The 19,648-nt window shown below is 42.7% G+C and overlaps 1 protein-coding gene across 1 annotated transcript in view; it reads right to left on the bottom strand.

The window, feature by feature from the left end:
- MSN (moesin) overlaps positions 1-19,648 on the bottom strand; it is a 74,894-nt gene that overhangs the window by 13,547 nt on the left and 41,699 nt on the right. Inside the window, exons 2-3 of the mRNA XM_055267409.2 lie at positions 11,675-11,758; positions 810-905 (exon numbers count right to left, since the gene is read on the bottom strand). Coding sequence (XP_055123384.1) covers positions 810-905; positions 11,675-11,758 — 180 coding nt within the window. The remainder of the gene's footprint in view (positions 1-809; positions 906-11,674; positions 11,759-19,648) is intronic.

Below are 19,648 nucleotides of genomic sequence, written 5' to 3'. Positions count from 1 at the left end.
AGGGAAACATCTATATGGGGTTCAGACATCGGTTGACTGCTGGAGAAGGCGCGGCATAAGACTGTGAGATCGTTCAGATTTTTTTTCTAGTTCAAGAATCTGTTGCCCTTTTTAACAAATCCCCAGCCAAGTGCAGTGGCTCATGCCTGTAATCCCAGCACTTTGGGAGGCCGAGGCCAGCAGATCACAAGGTCAGGAGATCGAGACCATCCTGGCTAACACGGTGAAACCCTGTCTCTACTAAAAATACAAAAAATTAACCAGGCGTGGTGGTGGGCGCCTGTAATCCCAGCTACTCGAGAGGCTGAAGCAAGAGAATGGCATGAACCCAGGAGGAGGAGCTTGCAGTGAGCCGAGATGGCGCCACTGCACTCCAGCCTGGGCGAGAGTGCGAGACTCCATCAAAAAACAAAAACAAAAACAAAAACAAAACAAAACAAAAACACAAATCCCATAAAGCCATTGAGTCTGGAGAGATGAAGGGGATACCAATCCTCTCTTGAAGAGCCACTAATGGATTTGATCCAAAACAAGTGAAAGTTCAAACTAGTGTTCCCAGTAGAAAGAAAAGAGTCTCTTCTTCTTTGAATGCTGGCCATTGTCGCTGTTAGAAGTCAAACTAGAGACAGAGCAAGAGCTTTGCCTTGCCTGTGTCCTCTGTCCTTATTCTGATCCAAGTGGTCAACAGACCACCCAGTCACAAACACAGCCCTAGGTATCCAGGATTTGCCAACTAGCACATGGTACCCTCCCAGGAATGTTCTGGAAAAGAAAAGAATTCTAAACCCAACAGAGGAATAAGCAGTTACCTTCTTATTGAGTTTCAGCCAGGTGGAGAAACCTTTAGTGTCCTGGTACTGCAGACCAAAGAACCAAACTTCCCTCAAGCCAATAGTTTTCACCACCTAGAAGAGAAAACCAAAACAACCAATCATGGATTGAATACTTCTTCTGTGTGAGGCACAGAGGACACAAAGTTTGAAGTCAATATTATATCTGCCCTTAAAGGGTTTAAGGTGCTCAGCGTCTGGCAAGAAAATATACTTGGGCAGCAATCAAGAACTGATGTCGGCATCTCTCTGCACAAAGTACTGCTGAGGTAGGAAAGGGATCTATTACTTATGAGCACTGACACATACCAAGAACCTTACATCCATCATCTCCTTTAATTTTCATAATACCCCTATGCTAGACTTACAATTAGGCCCATTTTATAGATATCAAAAATGAGGTTCAAATAAATGAAATAACTTGCTCAAGGTTCACGTTGTGACAGACTTAGGGTTTAAACCAGGTCTGTTTGACTCTAAATCCATGGATATCCAGTGATTTCTGCCACCTCCTCCTTCCCTCTACAATGTCATGCCACTTCCCACCTCCATGACGGATTAAAGACTGAAGGTGGAGATTGTTGGATTAACTCCTGCATCTTGTTCTCTTGGGTTGCTCCCATGTATTGTCCTTTATCCTTAGCAACTGGGGGTAATACCCACACCCGTAAGACTGAGTTCCATTTACAATACCCCAAATGAAGAATGTTTGAGAAGATAAAATGGGGACTGTGAAGGACTCTGAAGCCATGCTGTGCCTGGGTTCTGAGAGGATTTTTTCCAACCCTGATCAGAGCCCAGTCATGATTCCTCTTACACAGGTTTAGTGTGGAAATGAGGGTAGAAATAGGGTAAGTACCTCAGTGTAGTAGCTGAGGTGCCCCCTGTTGTCCTGAGCCTCCTGGCTGAACAGTGGGCAGGAAAGGGAGGCTTGCCAAGAGAACACAGATGAGCTCTGTTCTCTGGTCCCTGACATTAGCATGTTAATAGTCTGGCCTTCAGCTCAACCCCAGCATACCCACCACTGTCGATGGCAGCAGTGAAGCTGAGCCACATCCTAATGAGGTCAGGCTGGCCTTAGGCAGTCTTTTTTATTTTGTTTTTTGGGGGAAGGATGCAAGTGGAAGGTAAGGGTAAGGTGAGAAAGAATCATAGAAATATACCTGGAGATGGAAGCAGGGAACAAGGACCCAGTTTTGCTGATGTCCTTCCCTTATGAACAAATTAATATCTCCTTTCAAAATACACACACACACATGCACACACACACACTCACTCACAAAGACACACATACACACACTAACACTGTATCCACAAAGTTTCTATTATGGATCCAAAGTCAGGCCCCACAGTCACACCCAGAGTTTATAATCTAGAGCTTCAGAGGCCCCAAAGAAAAAAGTAGCTCATATTTATTAAGCACCAATCATGTGTCAGGCGCTGAACAGTAAACAACCCTGTGAGATAGCAATTATACCCATATTATAGATGAGGAACTAAGGCTTAGAGAGGTAATGCATCTAAAATTACAGAGCCATATAGAACCATGATGTGTCTGACTAAAGAGCTTGTACCTTTTCTTCTCTAGCATGCTATGTCCTAATGCCAAGTACTCATATGAGCTTAGGACTCCTGAGTTTCTCAAGTGATTAATTGCCTTATCTCTCTTTTGGCCCAAATTTCCCATCCAGATAATAAACTTTGATCACTTCTGCATTGAGATATGCTTCCTGGCATTCCCACTAGACCCAAGCAACAACCACTTCGGGGAGAAGCCATGTCTCCCAAGTCATCGACCTTCATTGCTCATCAGGTCAGCCTTCCCCTTCATAGCTTGGATCAAGTATCAGGAAACCTGAGCAAAATGTTCGTTTGTCTCCAACTAGCTGTATGATATCAAGGTAGCACATTTCCTCTCTAGGCCTCGCCTTCCTTATCTATCCAAATTGGGGAGTATGACTTCAATGATCTCTTTTTTCTCTTAAGTTCTATCATTGTACTAATTACATTACAAGGTTATTTTGCAAATGGTTAATAAAAACAATCCCATTTCCCAACTACCTCTTGCTGATGTGGATAATTAGAAACATGTTTAGAAAAGATCAGTGGTGGTGGGAGGTAATGAGGAAAGTTCAAAAGGCTTCCAGAATTCAATGGCCAGCTGATTCCCTGACTCTAAGTCAATAGGCAGCTGGAACTGCCAGAAAGTTTCAGATGGAGAAATGTGAATGCTTATGTTGAAATGTAATATTGGCTTTTTGCAGAGGATGAAGGTAGTGGGTGGGCATGAACAGAAAAGATTTTTTTAAAGCACCTCATATATCATCCTAGATCTAAACAGGGCCCAAGGCCCAATTAACAGTTCTAATCATTTTCCACAGGGTTGCAGAAGAACAGTGTGTCCAGATGCAATTGGTGGGAAAAGGCAAGATCCAAGAAACAATCCAGCTGAGAGAGAGAGAAAAAAAAAGAGAGAGAGAGAAGACCCACTGAAGATGCTGAATAGAAGATGGACCATGAGGGCCAGGATATTAGGTCATGGGGGGAGAACAGACTTGGAACAGAAGTAGTAGAGCAGTGCTATGGTTTGGATGTGGTTTGTCCCCACCAAAACTCATGTTGATGTCCATTGCCAGTGTGGCAGTGCTGGGAGGTAGAATCATTAAGAGGTAGTATGTAATGAGAGGTGTTTCAGTCATGGAGACCCCTGTCCCTGTGAATTACTTGACCTTTTGTCACATTATGAAGCAGCACAAAGGCCCTCACCAGAGGCTAAGCAGGTGCTGGTGCCATGCTCTTGGACTTCACCGCCACTACAATTATGAGACAAATAAACCTCTTTTCTGTATAAAGTACCTAGCTCCAGGTATTTTATTATAAGAATATAAAATGGGCTGGCCGTGTTGGCTCACGCTTGTAATCCCAGCACTTTGGGAGGCTGAGATGGGTGGATCACGAGGTCAGGAGATCGAGACCATCCTGACTAACATGGTGAAACCTAGTCTCTACTAAAAATACAAAAAAATTAGCCGGGTATGGTGGTGCATGCCTATAGTCCAAGCTACTCGGGAGGCTGAGGCAAGAGAATCGCTTGAACCCGGGAGGTGGAGGTTGCAGTGAGCTGAGATTGCACCACTGCACTCCAGCGTGGGTTACACAACAAGACACTGTCAAAAAAAAAAAAAAAAAAAAAAAAAACATAAAATGGACTCAGGCAAGCAGCAACTGGTCTTTGCCTGTACTAACAGACTAATTGTAGAGGCTCAGAGACTCCAAGACTGAAAGGAAGTGAAGTAGGCACAGACTATGCAGTCAGTCCCAGAAATCCCAGGAGTGAGACCATTAGCCTCTTTTTGCACCACATTGTCTGTTTCACTATTGGGTGGGGGTAGGGGTGTGATAAGAGAAGGAGGATTAGCCAGGCATGGTGGCTCATGCCTATAATCCCAACGCTTTGGGAGGCCAAGACAGGTGGATCATCTGAGGTCAGAAGTTCAAGACCAGCCTGACCAACATGGCAAAACCCCGTCTCTACTAAAAATAGGAAATTAGCTGGGTGTGGTGGTGCATGCCTGTAATGCCAGCTACTTGGGAGGCTGAGGCAGGAGAATCGCTTGAACCCAGGAGGCAGAGGTTACAGTGAGCCGAGATCGTGCCATTGCACTCCAGCCTGGGCAACAAGAGTGAAACTCTGTCTCAAAAAAAAAAAAAAAAGAGAGAGAGAAGGAGGATCATGGTGACTAAAGTAGTTCTGAGATCCACAGTAACCGAGGAGAAGTTGGACAAAGTAATACCTAAAGCGATGTCAAAAAAAAAAAAAAAAGAGAGAATTCAGGCTCAGTGGTGGGGGGAGGGAGGGTGATCTCTCTGAGCACCGTCTCTTCCTTTGTGAACATAAAGAAATCAGAAACATAAATTTTCCACTTCCTTAGGCTCTAGGGCTTAAAGAGACGAGTAATCTCTCAGACTGCACTGAAGTCTCAAAGTGAGAAATTGAGGATGTGGCGGGAAGGAAATATGGTCTGAAATCAGAATTGAAACTGAAAAAGAACAAAGAACAAAAAGGGATGACTCCTGACCCCAGGCTACAAGGAAATCTCTAAGGCCCATAGGGGTACTGTGAACCATTTTATCAGGCAACTCTAAACGCCTTTTCCAAGCCAAGTTTTCCTTGCTTCCAGCTTTGCTTCCAGTTGAGACCTCCATTCCAGAGGAAAGAGAAACCTTATTTTCAAGTGAGAGCTTAGCATCTAGCTTCCAGTTCCAGGAATAACCTCTGTGGCTCCAGTGACTAGGGTCCTTATCATTCCACTCTGAAAAATGGTCCTATCCCCGAGGAAAAAGAAAATTCTTTATTGGCTCCCTTTGACCCGACAGCCAGCTTATCTGATCTGAGCCAGTATTTCTCAAAGCTCCCATGGAAAAAATCCTTAAGCAGCAGAAAATAATGAATACATATACCTATATACCTAAGGGACATAGGGAGTGTGGTAGGATGGGGTAGGGGGAGATAATAGGTAGCTAGCTGGCTGTAACCCAGCTATAATTTCTTTGAAGCCTCAGGTTTAATTATTTGTGCAAATTTGATATTCTACTCCATAAATAATGAATTTTTAAAATTATTGCAAGTAAAATTAATGCTCTAGAATACTAAATCACATTCATCTCACAGCTTTGTATCCCTCCTGGAACCTGCCACATACACCTAAAGAAATTAGGACTTCAGTTTTTAAGACACTAGCTTAAGAAACTGGAGGTTGTGTATTCTACTCAGCTCCATGACTGTGGAGAGTTACAGGGTTCAAGCAACATAAACTGGAAAACTGAGGTGCAGTGTGAAAAGAAAAGATCTGCCTCGGAGTAAATCCTCACTAATTATCAGGAGCTTCTGGAAGCAAGAAAAAAGAACCCTTTACCTCCTTTTGACATGTGGAGGCAACCTACATCTGAGGTCTGTAGAGGGGAGGGGAGATCAGGTCAGCTTAGGAGCCCAGAGATTCTCTTCTTGAATCCCCCATGCATTCATCTGAGTAAACAAACTAGTGATGTCATCAGCCACTTCAAAAGCCCAGAGCATGGCCGGGTGCGGCGGCTCATGCCTGTAATCCCAGCATTTTGGGAGGCTGAGGCGGGCAGATCTTTTGAGCTCAGGAGTTCGAGACCAGCCTAGGCAACATGGTGAGACCCCATCTCTACTAAAAATACAAAAAGATAGCTAGTGTGGGCACCTGTGGTCCCAGCTACTTGGGAGGCTGAAGTGGGAGGATCACTTGAGACTGTGGGGTGTGAAGGTTGCAGTGAGATCACACCACTGCACTCCAGCCTGGGTGACGGAGCAAGACCTTGTCTCCAAAAAAGAAACACACACACACACACACACACACACGAGCACACACGCCTAGAGGAGAATGAGGGAGTAATGCTGGAGCCACAAGAGAAGAACTGTGTGAGAAACAATGTGCAAAACTGCATCAATGCCCAAACACCTGAGACCCCCAAGATACCATTACAGATTTGGCAGCATCTGCATCAGCCACCCACCTGAAAGCAAATTATTGCACCACTGGAAAGCACCAAGATGGGCTACCACTATTGCTGTTTCTGTTATTACACATTGCCTGTGGTCAAGTGGTCACCTGCTCTATAACAGAGAACATACTCAGCTGAGGTTCTAAGTTTCTTTTATCATTTTTTGTTTGTTTAGAGATAGGGTCTTGCTGTTAACCAAGCTGGAGTGCAGTGGTGCAATCATAGCTCACTGTAACCTTGAACTCCTGGACTCAAGTGATTCTCCAGCCTCAGCCACCCAAGTAGCTAGGACTATAGGCATGCACCACCATGCCCAGCTAACTTTTAAGTTTTTGTAGAGATGGGGTCTCGCTATGTTGCCCAGGCTGGTCTGAAACTCCTAGCCTCAAGTGATCCTCTCACCTTGGACTCCCAAAGCACTAGGATTACAGACATGAGCCACCATGCCCAACCTAGCTAGGGTTCTAAGTTTTGGAAGCAGGTAAAGTGGAAGAAGGTTCCAGAGGACAGTTGACCAAAACCATTAGAAAAACTGGAAATGCTATGTGCCCTGGTTTAAGCCCCAGCTATACCACTTCCTAGCTATATGACCTTAAACAGATAATTTCACCTCTGTAAGCCTCAGTTCCTCATCTGTAAGACGGAGATCCTCCTACTATAATAGATGTTAGTTATTTTATAAAATGAAAAAAAAAAGGTTTACTGCCCTTATCGCAGAGTATTCAAGTCCTAAGTACTTCACTGAGCCAGAAGAACTTCCTGATTTCATAGCTCCCTCATCTGAACTCTCAGGGCAATACCACCTACTTTAGTCCTTAATAAGAACCACCAATATTAGAATGCTTGGTAGGCACCAGGCATTTTACTTATTTGAGGATTAAATCACAAAATCTCTGAGATTAGCATGATTATCATTTTACTAAGGAAATGAAAGTACTGAGAGGCTAAATGAGCCATCCAAGGTCATACAGCGAAGTAACAGGACAGAATTTGAACTCAGGGCTGGTTCTAAATCCTATGCTTTACATATCACCCCATGGAACATGACCTCAAGGGCATTTATTTCATTCTTTGTGGGTAGAGAGTTGCATGTGCCTTTCTATGCCTTTATAGGTAAGGAACTCCAAGTTCCTGAAGAACAGAGATGGTGTTTGACAGTGTAGAACTTCAGTCAATATTAAATGAATCAGTAAATAGATGAATGAATCGATGCTTTGAGATTTCACCTCTGTCCTTGAGCACAGCCCTTTAGTGGTACCTAGGTAATCCAAGATCAAAAGCTTTAGAAATTGAAGCAAGTGACAGAATCACTATAGCAAAACATGTTCTCTCTCCCCTCTAGCTGTAGCACACTCACAAGAAGAGAGGTAAATGAGAGAAACTATGAGTCCTACTTCCCTTTCCCACCAGGCCCTAGACCTCCTCAAGCTATGGCATCCCATTGTTGCCTATTATTTATTGCTGGTGCCAAGGAGTACTTCCTCTCTGGTCATTGGCCAGATGACTGCTGTGTTCCAGGATGGCCGTAAAGCTTTTGCCAATTCCTGCCAAGGAGTCTAGCTCCTTCCTCCCAGGCCCAGGCTCCACCAGGAGGGCCTCCTTGAATGATGGGTCCCAAGGGTCAGACAGAATGGACTTCCTCCCTTATGCCTCATCAAGTTAGAGAGAGAAGAGCTCACATCCCTCAACTGCCTATGAACACATACCTCTACTGATTCCTGACCTGACCTGCCTTGGCCTCAAGAGGGCCAAATGCTCAATTCCTTGAGTTCAAATCTTTTTCTCTGTATTTTTTCACCTGTGAAGTCCACCTCTGTCCCTCTGACTTACAGAATGTGACTGCTCCCCTCCTTCTTATGATAGTCCTTCAGAGGTCTGAAGACAGAAAGCATATCTTCCTTGAGTCTTCTATAAGTTAAATACTCCCAATCACCCCAAACAGAGTAGTGCAGTGCAGGAAAAGTATAGTTTTGTGATCAGTTGTATTCAAAATTCCATATCACAACTTACTAACTACATGACCTAGAGTATGTTCTTTCACCTCACAGAGGCAGGAGCATTGTGAGGATTAAAGCGCCTAGCCAGGAATAGTCCATAGTATGTGCTCAATAAATGATACTTCTCAAGATAACAATGACGAGAAGTCATGGACTTCTTGGTTTCCAAGTCTCTCAAAGGCTTTGTTTTGGAAGCAGTAGCATTCAGAACTAGCATACCAATCTGCCCAGGGTTCCCTACTATCTGGGCTTCCCTCAAATCCACACCCACAGCACACAAACCAAACCAACACTAAGAAAAAACTACCAGGCATTGAGGTTTTTTGAAGTTAATAAACCTCTTTGTTCAAGAATTTTTCTGCCCCCCGCCCAGGCTCCAAATCATGCCTTCCTCATCCTCCACAGCCCCCTGCAATGCACATATACAAAGCCCCCAGTGTTGAGGGTAGAGGATGGCGTCATCTGGCTTGGGAGGGGGAATTAGTAGAATCAGGGCTCTTGGAAGGTGTATAGGTAAATGTCAAAGGAGCCTCTGGCTCCCAGCTGGTCTGTAAAATCTGCACTGACTAACCCCCTCCCTCTCTAATAGCTGCTACCCAGAATGATACTGCTGTCTAAAGCAAAGGGCCCAAAAGCCTATGTGTTCTATGGACACTTCCTCCCTTTTGTCTTAGAGACAGTAAAAAGCCTGTCAAGGAAGAGATGATCCCCCTGCCAGCTAGCCCTATCTCCTCACATATGCCAGCAGCTGATCATACTCAGGTGAGGCATTTCCCTCCTTTTTACAGAAAAGGATTGTCTGAAATCCCAATACTAGGAACAGAAATGGGAGAGAAAGAGAGATGGAATGCACAAATAAATGCCAGAGATAAATTTTTTGAGAGATAACCAGATTTGAGAAACAAGTTAGGCATTGTACAGATGAGAAACTGAGGCCGGCCCAAAGAAGGGAAATGTTTGTATCACAGGGAGTTAGTGACAGAGCCAGCCCTACAGCCCAAGATTCATGACTTTCTATCCAGGCCCTTTTGACTTCACTAGGCTGTCCCTTTAAAAGTTCTCCAATACAACCTCCATGTGAAGAGAGAATGCAAAGCACAATTACAATTAGAATGCATTTAGTCATTCCAGACTAGCACCGTAGTCACTTGTGGGCTATGTGAATGTAAGCACATCACTTTAATTGTAGTAAACTTGTATTTAAATATTCCTCAGACTAATCTGTATTTTCACAAATTAAGTATCAATGATTACACTTTGCCATTCAAAGTAAAACAAACACAAAACAAACTCCAGAGAAGTAAGTTCCACCTAAATCTAAAGTTAGATATTCTGAGGATCATTAAGCCCATCTCCCAATTCTAGATTATTTTTCTTTATTTTTTCTTTTTTTTTTTTTATAGAGACGGAGTCTTGCTCTGTCACCTAGGCTGGAGTACAGTGGCGTGATTATAGCTCATTGTAACCTTGAACTCCTGGGCTTGAGCAACCCTCCTGGCACAATCACCTGAGTAGCTGGGACTGTAGGTGTGCACCACCATGCCAGGCTAATTTTTAAATTTTTTGTAGAGACAGGGTCTCGCTATGTTACCCAGGCTGGTCTCGAGCCCCTGGGCTCAAGCAATCCTCCCATCTCAGTGTTAGGATTATAGACATGAGCCACCACATCACGTCAACTCCAGCTCAATTAATAATACAAGAAGCACAATGGTATTGGAAAGGGAGCTATCATTTATTACTTCTCTATAATATGTTGGATGCTTTCTTCCAGCTAACACTTTCTATCCTATTTGTGTTTTCTTATCTTTCTCACCTATTTCTAATTTATCTTTTTGGATTGGACATACTTATATGCCACTATAATCAGATTTTTGAGTAACAGGTAAGATACAAAACATAATACACTCACAAAAATCCTGTGAGGTAAGTATTAGATTTTTCTGGGGGGGAGGGGATGAAGATACCAACCCAGAGAGTTCAATAATTTTCCCAGGGTCTAACTAGGAAAATGAGGATTTTGTGTCCTCATCTGTAAAACGTGCCAGTACTAATTCATGCACTCACAGAGCTTTGTGATAGTCAAATGCTTATCATAATACTTAGTATACACTGAGTCCTGGATAAATGTTAACTCTCATCTGTATTAGCTACAGACAATAATTTTCCCACTCTATGTAATAAGAACTCAGAAGGTGTACCCAAGCTGTCCTCAAATTTCTGGCCCTCTCCTACCCCTGTCTCCATTCTACTCTTGTCTTTTCTCTCACCAGTCAGGAGTATTCACAGGAATAGAATTAGCTTATTTGAACACAACCTCCTTCTTTTTTTCTTCCTCTCTCCAACCCTGGGGAAGTTCTCATATGGTAGAAGGACACAGAGAGCAAGGAAGAAAGGGAAGCAAGAGGGCCTGGAGAATCCATCAGGGTGATATGCAGCCTAACATCCTGGACAATAACTCAGACCTCCACCTCATCAGAGGCTGGTAGAGAAATGGGATAATGGCCTGTCTGGTGAGGTCCAAGCCTCTGGAAATGGGAGCCTCATTTTTGCTCCTAGAAGTCTGGCCACAGACCACACATTCCTTTGAATGCTAAAAATGTCTGTAGCTCCCATCTGTTTATTATAGTATACAGTACATCCTTTCTGACAATAATGATTCACAATGAAGGGACACCTCTTGGGTTGGAGATGGGAATGACCACTTCACTATGGCAAGTAAGCAATTATCTTCATGGCATGCCTGCAGGAGATGAAGCAGCCTCCTACTGCATCTATCACCTCCCATGTTGTCCTAAGTCCCAAAATTCTTTTGAGAGAAATGTACATAGAGCTTACTACCTCAGGGAGAGTAAGTTAGTTTCCTTCTACTAGGAAGCAAAAACATGGGACAGAGGTAGTGTGGTGCAGTGGCAAGAATGTGGGGTGCAAATCCCAGTCAAATATCATTTGGGTACAATTAAGTTATTTAACTTCTGAGCCTCATCATTAAAATGGAGAAGACATCACTTACATGTTTCAGAGTTAAAAGGAAGGCTCCATATGCTAAGATTTTTAAAGCATCTAGCATAGAATATACACCATTTTCTTTTCTCCCTTATTCAGGACCCAAGACAAAATTAATCAGGACCATAGGGTGCAGGCTGCCAAAGTTAAACTTTGCCTCCTTTCATATTAAGGCTGGAATCAGCCTTCATTTTGACCTACCTTGGATTGAACAGGAAGAGAGATTCTTTGACAAGAGGCAAAAGGCATGGATTGTTGGCATTGTGGTGGAAGCTATTCAGAGAAGGAGAGGAGGCTAAGGAGTCTCCGCCTTACCTGGTCAAATAGCTGCTTCCCGGTGGTGTTGGGCTGGATGGCAAACTCCAGCTCTGCATCCATGGTGGTCACACGCACACTGATCTAGGATGAGATCAAAGGAAGTAGGTTAGTCATCTGGCTCTGTGTTCAACAGAGCCTGAGACAAGTGTCTCTGCTCAACCACAGAGGAAGGAACTAGGATGCTAAGAGCCAGGGCAACTTAGATATTGATGGGGATGAAGGGAGAGTATTGACCCAAACACAACCCCTGCTCCCAAGCAGCTTGTTGAAGACAAACAACACAGCCACAGAGCAATACTTACCAAAGAACAGACAAGCATGAAGGCCAGGCGCAATGCCTCATGCCTGTAATCCCAGCACTTTGGGAGGCCGAGGTGGGTGGATTGCTTGAGGCCAGGAGTTCGAGACCAGCCTGGGTAACATGGCAAAACCCCATCTCTACTAAAAATACAAAAATTAGCCGGGCATGGTGGTGCACACCTGTAGTTCAAGCTACTTGGGAGGTTGGGGTATGAGAATCGCTGGAACCCAGAAGGTAGAGGTTGCAGTAAGCCGAGATCGCACCACTGCACTCCAATCTGGGCAACAGAGCGAGATTTTATCTCAAAAAAATTTTAAAAAAAGAATGCAGATCAGCCTACAACTAAGAGCAGGCAAATGATAACTGTACTTCTTCCAGGTAGGCCTTTCCATCTATACTAGACAGCTTCAGCTCACAGGGTTCTCTTCTCACCTCTGATCTACCTGGATTATCCACAGCACTGGTAAGCAATTGCAGAGGCAAATTAATATCAGGACAAAGAGCACTGGGTTCCACATGACAATCTCAGGGCAGAAAAAGCTTTCAATAAAATCCAACACCCCTTCATGTTAAAAGTTCTCAATAAACTAGGTATTGAAGGAGCATACCTCAAAATAATAAGAGCCATCTGACAAACCCACAACCAACATCATACTGAATGGGCCAAAGCTGGAAGCATTCCCTTTTAAAACTGACACAAGACAAGAATGCCCTCTCTCACCACTCATATTCAGCATAGTATTAGAAGTCCTGGCCAAAGCAATCAGACCAGAGAAAGAAATAGAGGGCAAACAAGCAAGAGTAGAGGAAGTCAAACTATCCTTGCTGGCAGATGACATGATCCTATATCTAGAAAATCCAATAGTCTCGGCCCAAAGGCTCCTTAATTTGATAAATAACTTCAGCAAAGTCTCACTGTACAAAAGTCAACATACAAAAGTCACTAGCATTCATATACACCAACAACAGTCAAGCCAAGAGCCAAATCAGGAAGGCAATCCCATTCATAACTGCCACAAAAGGATAAATACCTAGGAATACAGCTAACTGGGGAAGTGAAAGATCTCTACAAGAGGAACTACAAACCACTGCTCAAAGAAATCAGAGATGACACAAACAAATGGAGAAACAGTCCATGCTCATGAATAGGAAGAATCAATATTGTTAAAATGGTGATACTGCCCAAAGCAATTTATAGAATAGACTCAATGCTATTCCTATCAAACTACCAATGAAATTCTTCACAGAACTAGGAAAAATTATTTTAAAATTCATATGGAGACAAAAAAACAGCCTGAATAGCCATGGCAATCCTAAGCAAAAAGAACAAAGCTGGAGGCATCATGCTATCCAACTTCGAATGATACTAGAGGGCTACAGTAACCAAAACAGCATTGTACTGGTACAAAAACAGACACAGAGACTAATGGAGCAGAATAGAGAGCCCAGAAATAAGGCCACACACCTACAACCATCTGATCTTTGACAAAGTCGACAAAAATAAGCAATGGAAAAAGGACTCCCAATTCAATAAACGATGCTGGGATAACTGGTTAGCCATATGCAGAAGATTGAAACTGGACCCCATCCTTATCTCATATATAAAAATCAACTCTATAAGTATTAAAGACTTAAATGTAAAAGTAATGTAAAACTCAAAATTATAAAAACCCTCAAAGAAAACCTAGGCAATACCATTCTGGACATAGGAATGGACAAAGATTTCATAATGAAGACGCCAAAAGCAATTGCAACAAAAGCAAAAATTGACAAATGACATCTAACTAAACTAAAGAGCTTCTGCACAGCAAAAGAAACTATCAATAGGGTAAACAGGCAACCTACAGAACAAGAGAAAATATTTGCAAACTATGAAACTTACAAAGGTCTAATATCCAGCATCTATAAGGAACTTTAAAAAATTTACAAGAAAAAAAACAACCCCATTAAAATGTGAGCAAAGGATATGAAGAGACCCTTTTCAAAAGAAGACATACATGTGGCCGAGCAGCATATATAAAAAATTAACATCATTAGAGAAATGCATATCAAAACCACAATGAGATACCATCTCACACAAGTCAGAATAGCCATTATTAAAAAATCAAAAAAAAAAATAATAACAGGTGCTGGTTGAGATTGCAAAGAAAAGGGAACCTTTATACACTGTTGGTGGGAGTGTAAATTAGTTCAACCATGGTAGAACACAGTGTGGCAATTTCTCAAAGACCTGAAAACAAAACTACCATTCAACCCAGCAATCTCATTATGGGGTATATATCCAAAGGAATATAAATCATTCTATCATAAAGATACATGCATGTGCATGTGCATTGAAGCACTGTTCACAATAGCAATGACATGGAATCAACCTAAATGCCAATCAATGGTAGACCGGATAAAGAAAATGTATGATACTATGCAGCCATAAAAATCAATAAGATCATGTCCTTTGCAGGAACATGAATGGAGTGGAGGTCATTATCTTTAGCAAACTAATGCAGGAACAGAAAATCAAATGCCAGGCTGGGCGTAGTAGCTCACACCTGTAATCCCAGCACTTTGGGAGGCCAAGATGGACGCATCCCTTGAGGCCAGGAGTTCGAGACCAGCCTGGACAATATAACGAAACCCCATCTCTACTAAAAATACAAAAATTAGCCAGGCAACGTGGCACACACCTGTAATCCCAGCTACTGTGGTGGTTGAGGCACGAGAATTGCTTTAACCCGGGAGGCAGAGGTTGTAGAATACCACATGTTCTCACTTATAAGTGGGAATTAAATGATGAGAACACACGGACACATAGAAGGTGGAGGGTGGGAGGAGGAAGATGATCAGGAAAAAATATTTTAATAACTAGTGGGTACTAGGCTTAATACCTGGGTGATAAAATGATCTGTACAATGAACCCCCATGACACGAGTTTACCTTACGACAAACCTGCACATGTACCCCTGAACTTAAAATAAAAATTAAAAACAAAGAAGAACACTAGATTCCAAGCCTAGCAAGTAACTGGTCAAATCTACAACCTTGGATAACTCCTATCCTTTTCCTGGGCCTTAGTTTCCCTCACCTGTGCAAAGGCAGGAATGGGATGGAGGCAGCCAATTAAACTAGACAAATGGTCTAAAGACCATTTCAGTGCTGATGTCGGTGGTTCTATATACTGCCTTGCATTGTTAATGCTTCCTATATTTATGTCTCATTGGCTTCCTTAGGCTCAAGAGGGGAAGGGGGCCTCAGTAGAGGTGGATATGGGCAGCATAGAGGTGCTACCAAAGCCAACTCAGTGGGAGGACAAAGGTCCAGAAACAGGCCCAGACCAAAATAAGAGACAGCCACACACATGACTTCACGGGCACTAGAAAAAATACCACCTTTACAAATCGATCATCTAACCTAGGTCAATGATAGCTGAAATTTCATAATTAGAGATTTATTCCTTTGGCTGAAAACTCAGTAGTAATAGTAGCAGTAGTAATAGTAACAGGCAGCAGCTTTCCTGTATCAAGACTTGCTACTCACCAGGCACTTCGTATGTACTACCCCATTTAATATCAATAATCACCCTGTGAATTAGAGTATTATCTCCACATTGGAGATAAAGAAATAGGTATTTGTCTAAAGTCACATTGCTATTAAGCAGGGGAGACAGGGTTTGAATTCAGGTCTAAATCCAAACCTCACAGTGTAAACCAATATGCTAAGTTCCTCTTACAGAGTACAAAAAACTCCCATTAAAAGAAAAAAAAATTGATTTTTAGTTGTTAGACATTTTGCTTGAATAATGTATATAGTATAGCCACAAGATGGCTTGTTATATGGTCATACAAAACCTTTATGAAGACTACTTCATGCTCAGGGAAGACACTTTAGTAATATTAAGTGAGGAAGTGTAAACAGTATTTCATAGTGTCCACGAGCTCAACTTTGTAAAATGTATACATAGAAGGATGATTGGAATCTTGTCCAAGTATTAGTCAGGCTTGGTTTTGGGGTGGTGATCTTATGGGTGCTTTCTCCCTTCTTTAAACTTAAAAAAAAAAATCTAATCTACATTTTCTAAGGTGGTCACATACTACTTATAGTATTGAGGGAAAGCACTAGATATAGTATTGCCAAAGATGCAAATTTCCATGGAGTGAGTAAGACATTAAACATTATCAGTCTTTGAACCTCTAGGACTTTCCTGAACACACGGGTCAGGAGCAGAGAAGAGGGGGCCAGGCAGCTATTTTGCCAGATAAACAATTATGATGAGGATCAGGCCCAGAAAACAACTTTGTAAATAAATCTCGCTAGGGAGCCAAGGAGGAAATCTATTTTAGGATTGACAATGGGACAGGAAAGGCCCTGAAGGCAGGAACAAGTAAGGCAATTACCCCAGCGGGAGTAAGGCAAGGTTAGCCACTTTGATTCGGTACTACCCTAGGCCTCCTGCCAAGTCAGTGACCCCTACAGAATGAGCCCTCATAAAGTAGGATAGGGCCATTGGACTGGAATTTGAGGGGCACCATACTATATCCAGCCTCGAATCACCCTTGAGCTGGGTCAGGGGTGACCTCAAAACACCAATGACTGAAGGGACAGGAGAGAATAGAAAGGGGGAAGTGGGCTTTTTAGAACAATAGACTTCATTCTCACCTTAAAGTTTACGTCTTTCTTAGAATTACCCTTCCAGTACTCAAGATTCAATGGGTACTCACGCAAGATGTTGGCTAAATGAATGGGTACCAAACAAGGGGATATTGGAGATAGATACAGCATAATATATGCATACAGAGATGGGGACATTTGACATCTTGACTTTTTTGTGCCATGAATCATTCTTGCCTGTCTAGCGAAGCCTATGGACCCCTTCTTAGAATATGTGTAAATGCATGAAATAAAGTAGACACAATAAGACAAAATTATATTGAAATAGTTGAAATATAAATCAAAATTTAATAATATGTGCTTATTATCATATTAATTACCAAGCACTAGGTCTTATTAGTTAGTTATTGCCACTGTAATTTCAAAAGTGTATTGAGCATAAATAATATTTTGAGAAATATATAGTAACTAATTTTGATATAAAAATATGTATGTTAGGGGCCGGGTATGGTGTCTCACGCCTGTAATCCCAGCACTTTGGGAGGCCAAGGTGGGCGAATTACTTGAGGTCAGGAGTTCGAGACCAGCCTGGCCAACATGGTCAAACCCCATCTCTACTAAAAATACAAAAATTAGGCCAGGCGTGGTGGCTCATGCCTGTAATCCCAGCACTTTGGGAGGCCGAGGCAGGTGGATCACCTGATGTCTGGAGTTCAAGACCAGCTGACCAACATGGTGAAACCCCACCTCTACTAAAAATACAAAAAATTAGCTGGGCGTGGTGGAGCATGCCTATAATCCCAGCTACTTGGGAGGCTGAGGTAGGAGAATCCCTTGAACCTGGGAGGCGGAGGTTGCAGTGAGTTGACATCATGTCATTGCACTCCAGCCTGGGCAAAAAGAGCAAAACTCCATCTCAAAAAAAATAATAATAACACAAAAATTAGCTGGGCATGGTGGTGCACGCCTATAGTCCCAGCTACTCCGGAGGTTGAGGCAGGAGAATCTCTTGAACCGAGGAGGCAGAGGCTGCAGTGAGCCAAGATCACGTCACTGCACTCCAGCCTGGGTGACAGAGCAAGACTTCATCTAAAAAAAAAAGTACATTAGATAGTTTCTGTATAAACTTCTATTATTAAGAAACCTTAAAAAAGGGGTAGAATCCAGGAAAACACTCCACAGCCTAAGAGTTGGTAACAAGGTCATGGGTACTGCTATTACTGCTGCCTTTATTTTATTTTTATTTTTATTTTTATTTTTATTTTTATTTTTATTTTTATTTGCCTACATTCATAATTGAACAAATGGCTAAATTACAAAGGAGAGGTTGGTAAAAAACAAGTAATTTTCCTCCATCCAAGTTCATATATCCTTCCCACTTCAAATTCTATCCATGGACCTCATAGAGGTCTGAGGACTCCAGGTTAAGGAGCTTCCTATAAATTCATTTCAATTCACCCAATATCAATGGAACACAATGTTTAAGGAATTATGGTTGGAACAGAGCAGTAGAACCGGTCCCTGATCTCAAGGCACTTACTGAAAAACACAAAAACTAAAATGTACAAGGGAGACCCTGAAAAGTGCCATAATAGAAGAACAGAGGAAACCTTTCGTGGAAATTAGGAACCACAGTTCAAAGTAGTGTTTGCACCGATTTCCAAAGAATAAGCTGGATTGTGGAAAAGAAAGACTGTGAAGGTAGGCACAAGAGCACTCAAATGTCCCAGGTAGAGAAAACAACATGTATGATGGCCCAAAGGAGGCAAGGATACAGATGGCCCCTTTAGAAGTCAGTCCTACTCCAGGGTGAATGAGGCCTGCAAAGTGAAGAGAGGGCAGAGTTTAGGAAGGCATTGAAGGCTATGCTAGAAGGCTGGGCCTTAATCCTGTTGGCAGTGGCCAGCCAGTCTAGAGGTTCTGGGCAGGGTGGGGCACAATCAGAACCGGGATTTTTGGAAGAAAATACCCAGGAAGGAAACTAAGGGGGGGGCGGGATTCCAGGGACATATTCCAAAGCCTAGGAGTTCCCTTTAATTCACAATACTGGAAATAATTTTCAAAGGAAGCAAGCCAGTGTCTCATACAGATCATGTCAATTGTAGGTCATGCCAATCCAGCATCTTCAAGGCACTGATCAAGGGTGGAGCCCAGTGCTGGCCCAAAGTACGTAATCAAATATTCGTTAAACAAATGTTTCTTAAATAAATCAATTGGTAAAGAAGGGCCCATCCTGAGTGATGAATAAACATGTCAGAGAGGCTAGGGTTGGCCATGCTTCCTCCCTCGTAGAGGATCACCCTGGTACAAGGGCTCTACTAAAATCTGAAGGTGTGAGCTGAAACCCAACACAGCAAAACCCCGTCTCTACTAAAAATACAAAAATTAGCCAGGTGTGATGGCGTGTGCCTGTAATCCCAGCTACTCAGGAGTCTGAGGCAAGAGAATCTCTTGAACCCGAGAGGTGGAGGTTGCAGTGAGCCAAGATCATGCCACTGCACTCCACCCCGGGCAACAGAGCAAGACTCCGTCTCAAAATAAATAAATAAATAAATAAAAATCCTGTCATTTGCAGCAACATGGATGAGCCTGAAGGACATTATGTTAAGTGAAATAAGCCAGGCACAGAAAGTTACACACTCCGCCGAGCACAGTGGCTCACACCTATAATCCCCGCACTTTGAGAGGCCAATGCAGGCAGATCACCTGAGGTCAGGAGTTCAAGACCAGCTTGGCCAACATGGCAAAACTCCATCTCTACTAAAAATACAAAAATTAGCTGGGCATGGTGGCGCACACCTGTAATCCCAGCTACTCGGGAGGCTGAAGCAGGAGAATCGCTTAAACCTGGGAGGCAGAGGTTGCAGTGAGCCAAGATCACGCCACTGCACTCCAGCCTGGGCAACATAGTGAGACCCTGTCTCACAAAAAGAAATTATAAATGTTTGAGATGATGAGTATGCTAATTACTCTGATCTGATCACTATGTATTGTATATATCAAAACACTGCTATGTACCCCATAAATATGTACAATTTATCTATGCATTTATTATTATGTGTCAGGTT

Source organism: Symphalangus syndactylus, chromosome X (assembly GCF_028878055.3).
Source record: "Symphalangus syndactylus isolate Jambi chromosome X, NHGRI_mSymSyn1-v2.1_pri, whole genome shotgun sequence".
Taxonomy (NCBI): Eukaryota; Metazoa; Chordata; class Mammalia; order Primates; family Hylobatidae; genus Symphalangus; species Symphalangus syndactylus.
This window is presented reverse-complemented; position numbering and strand designations above follow the sequence as displayed.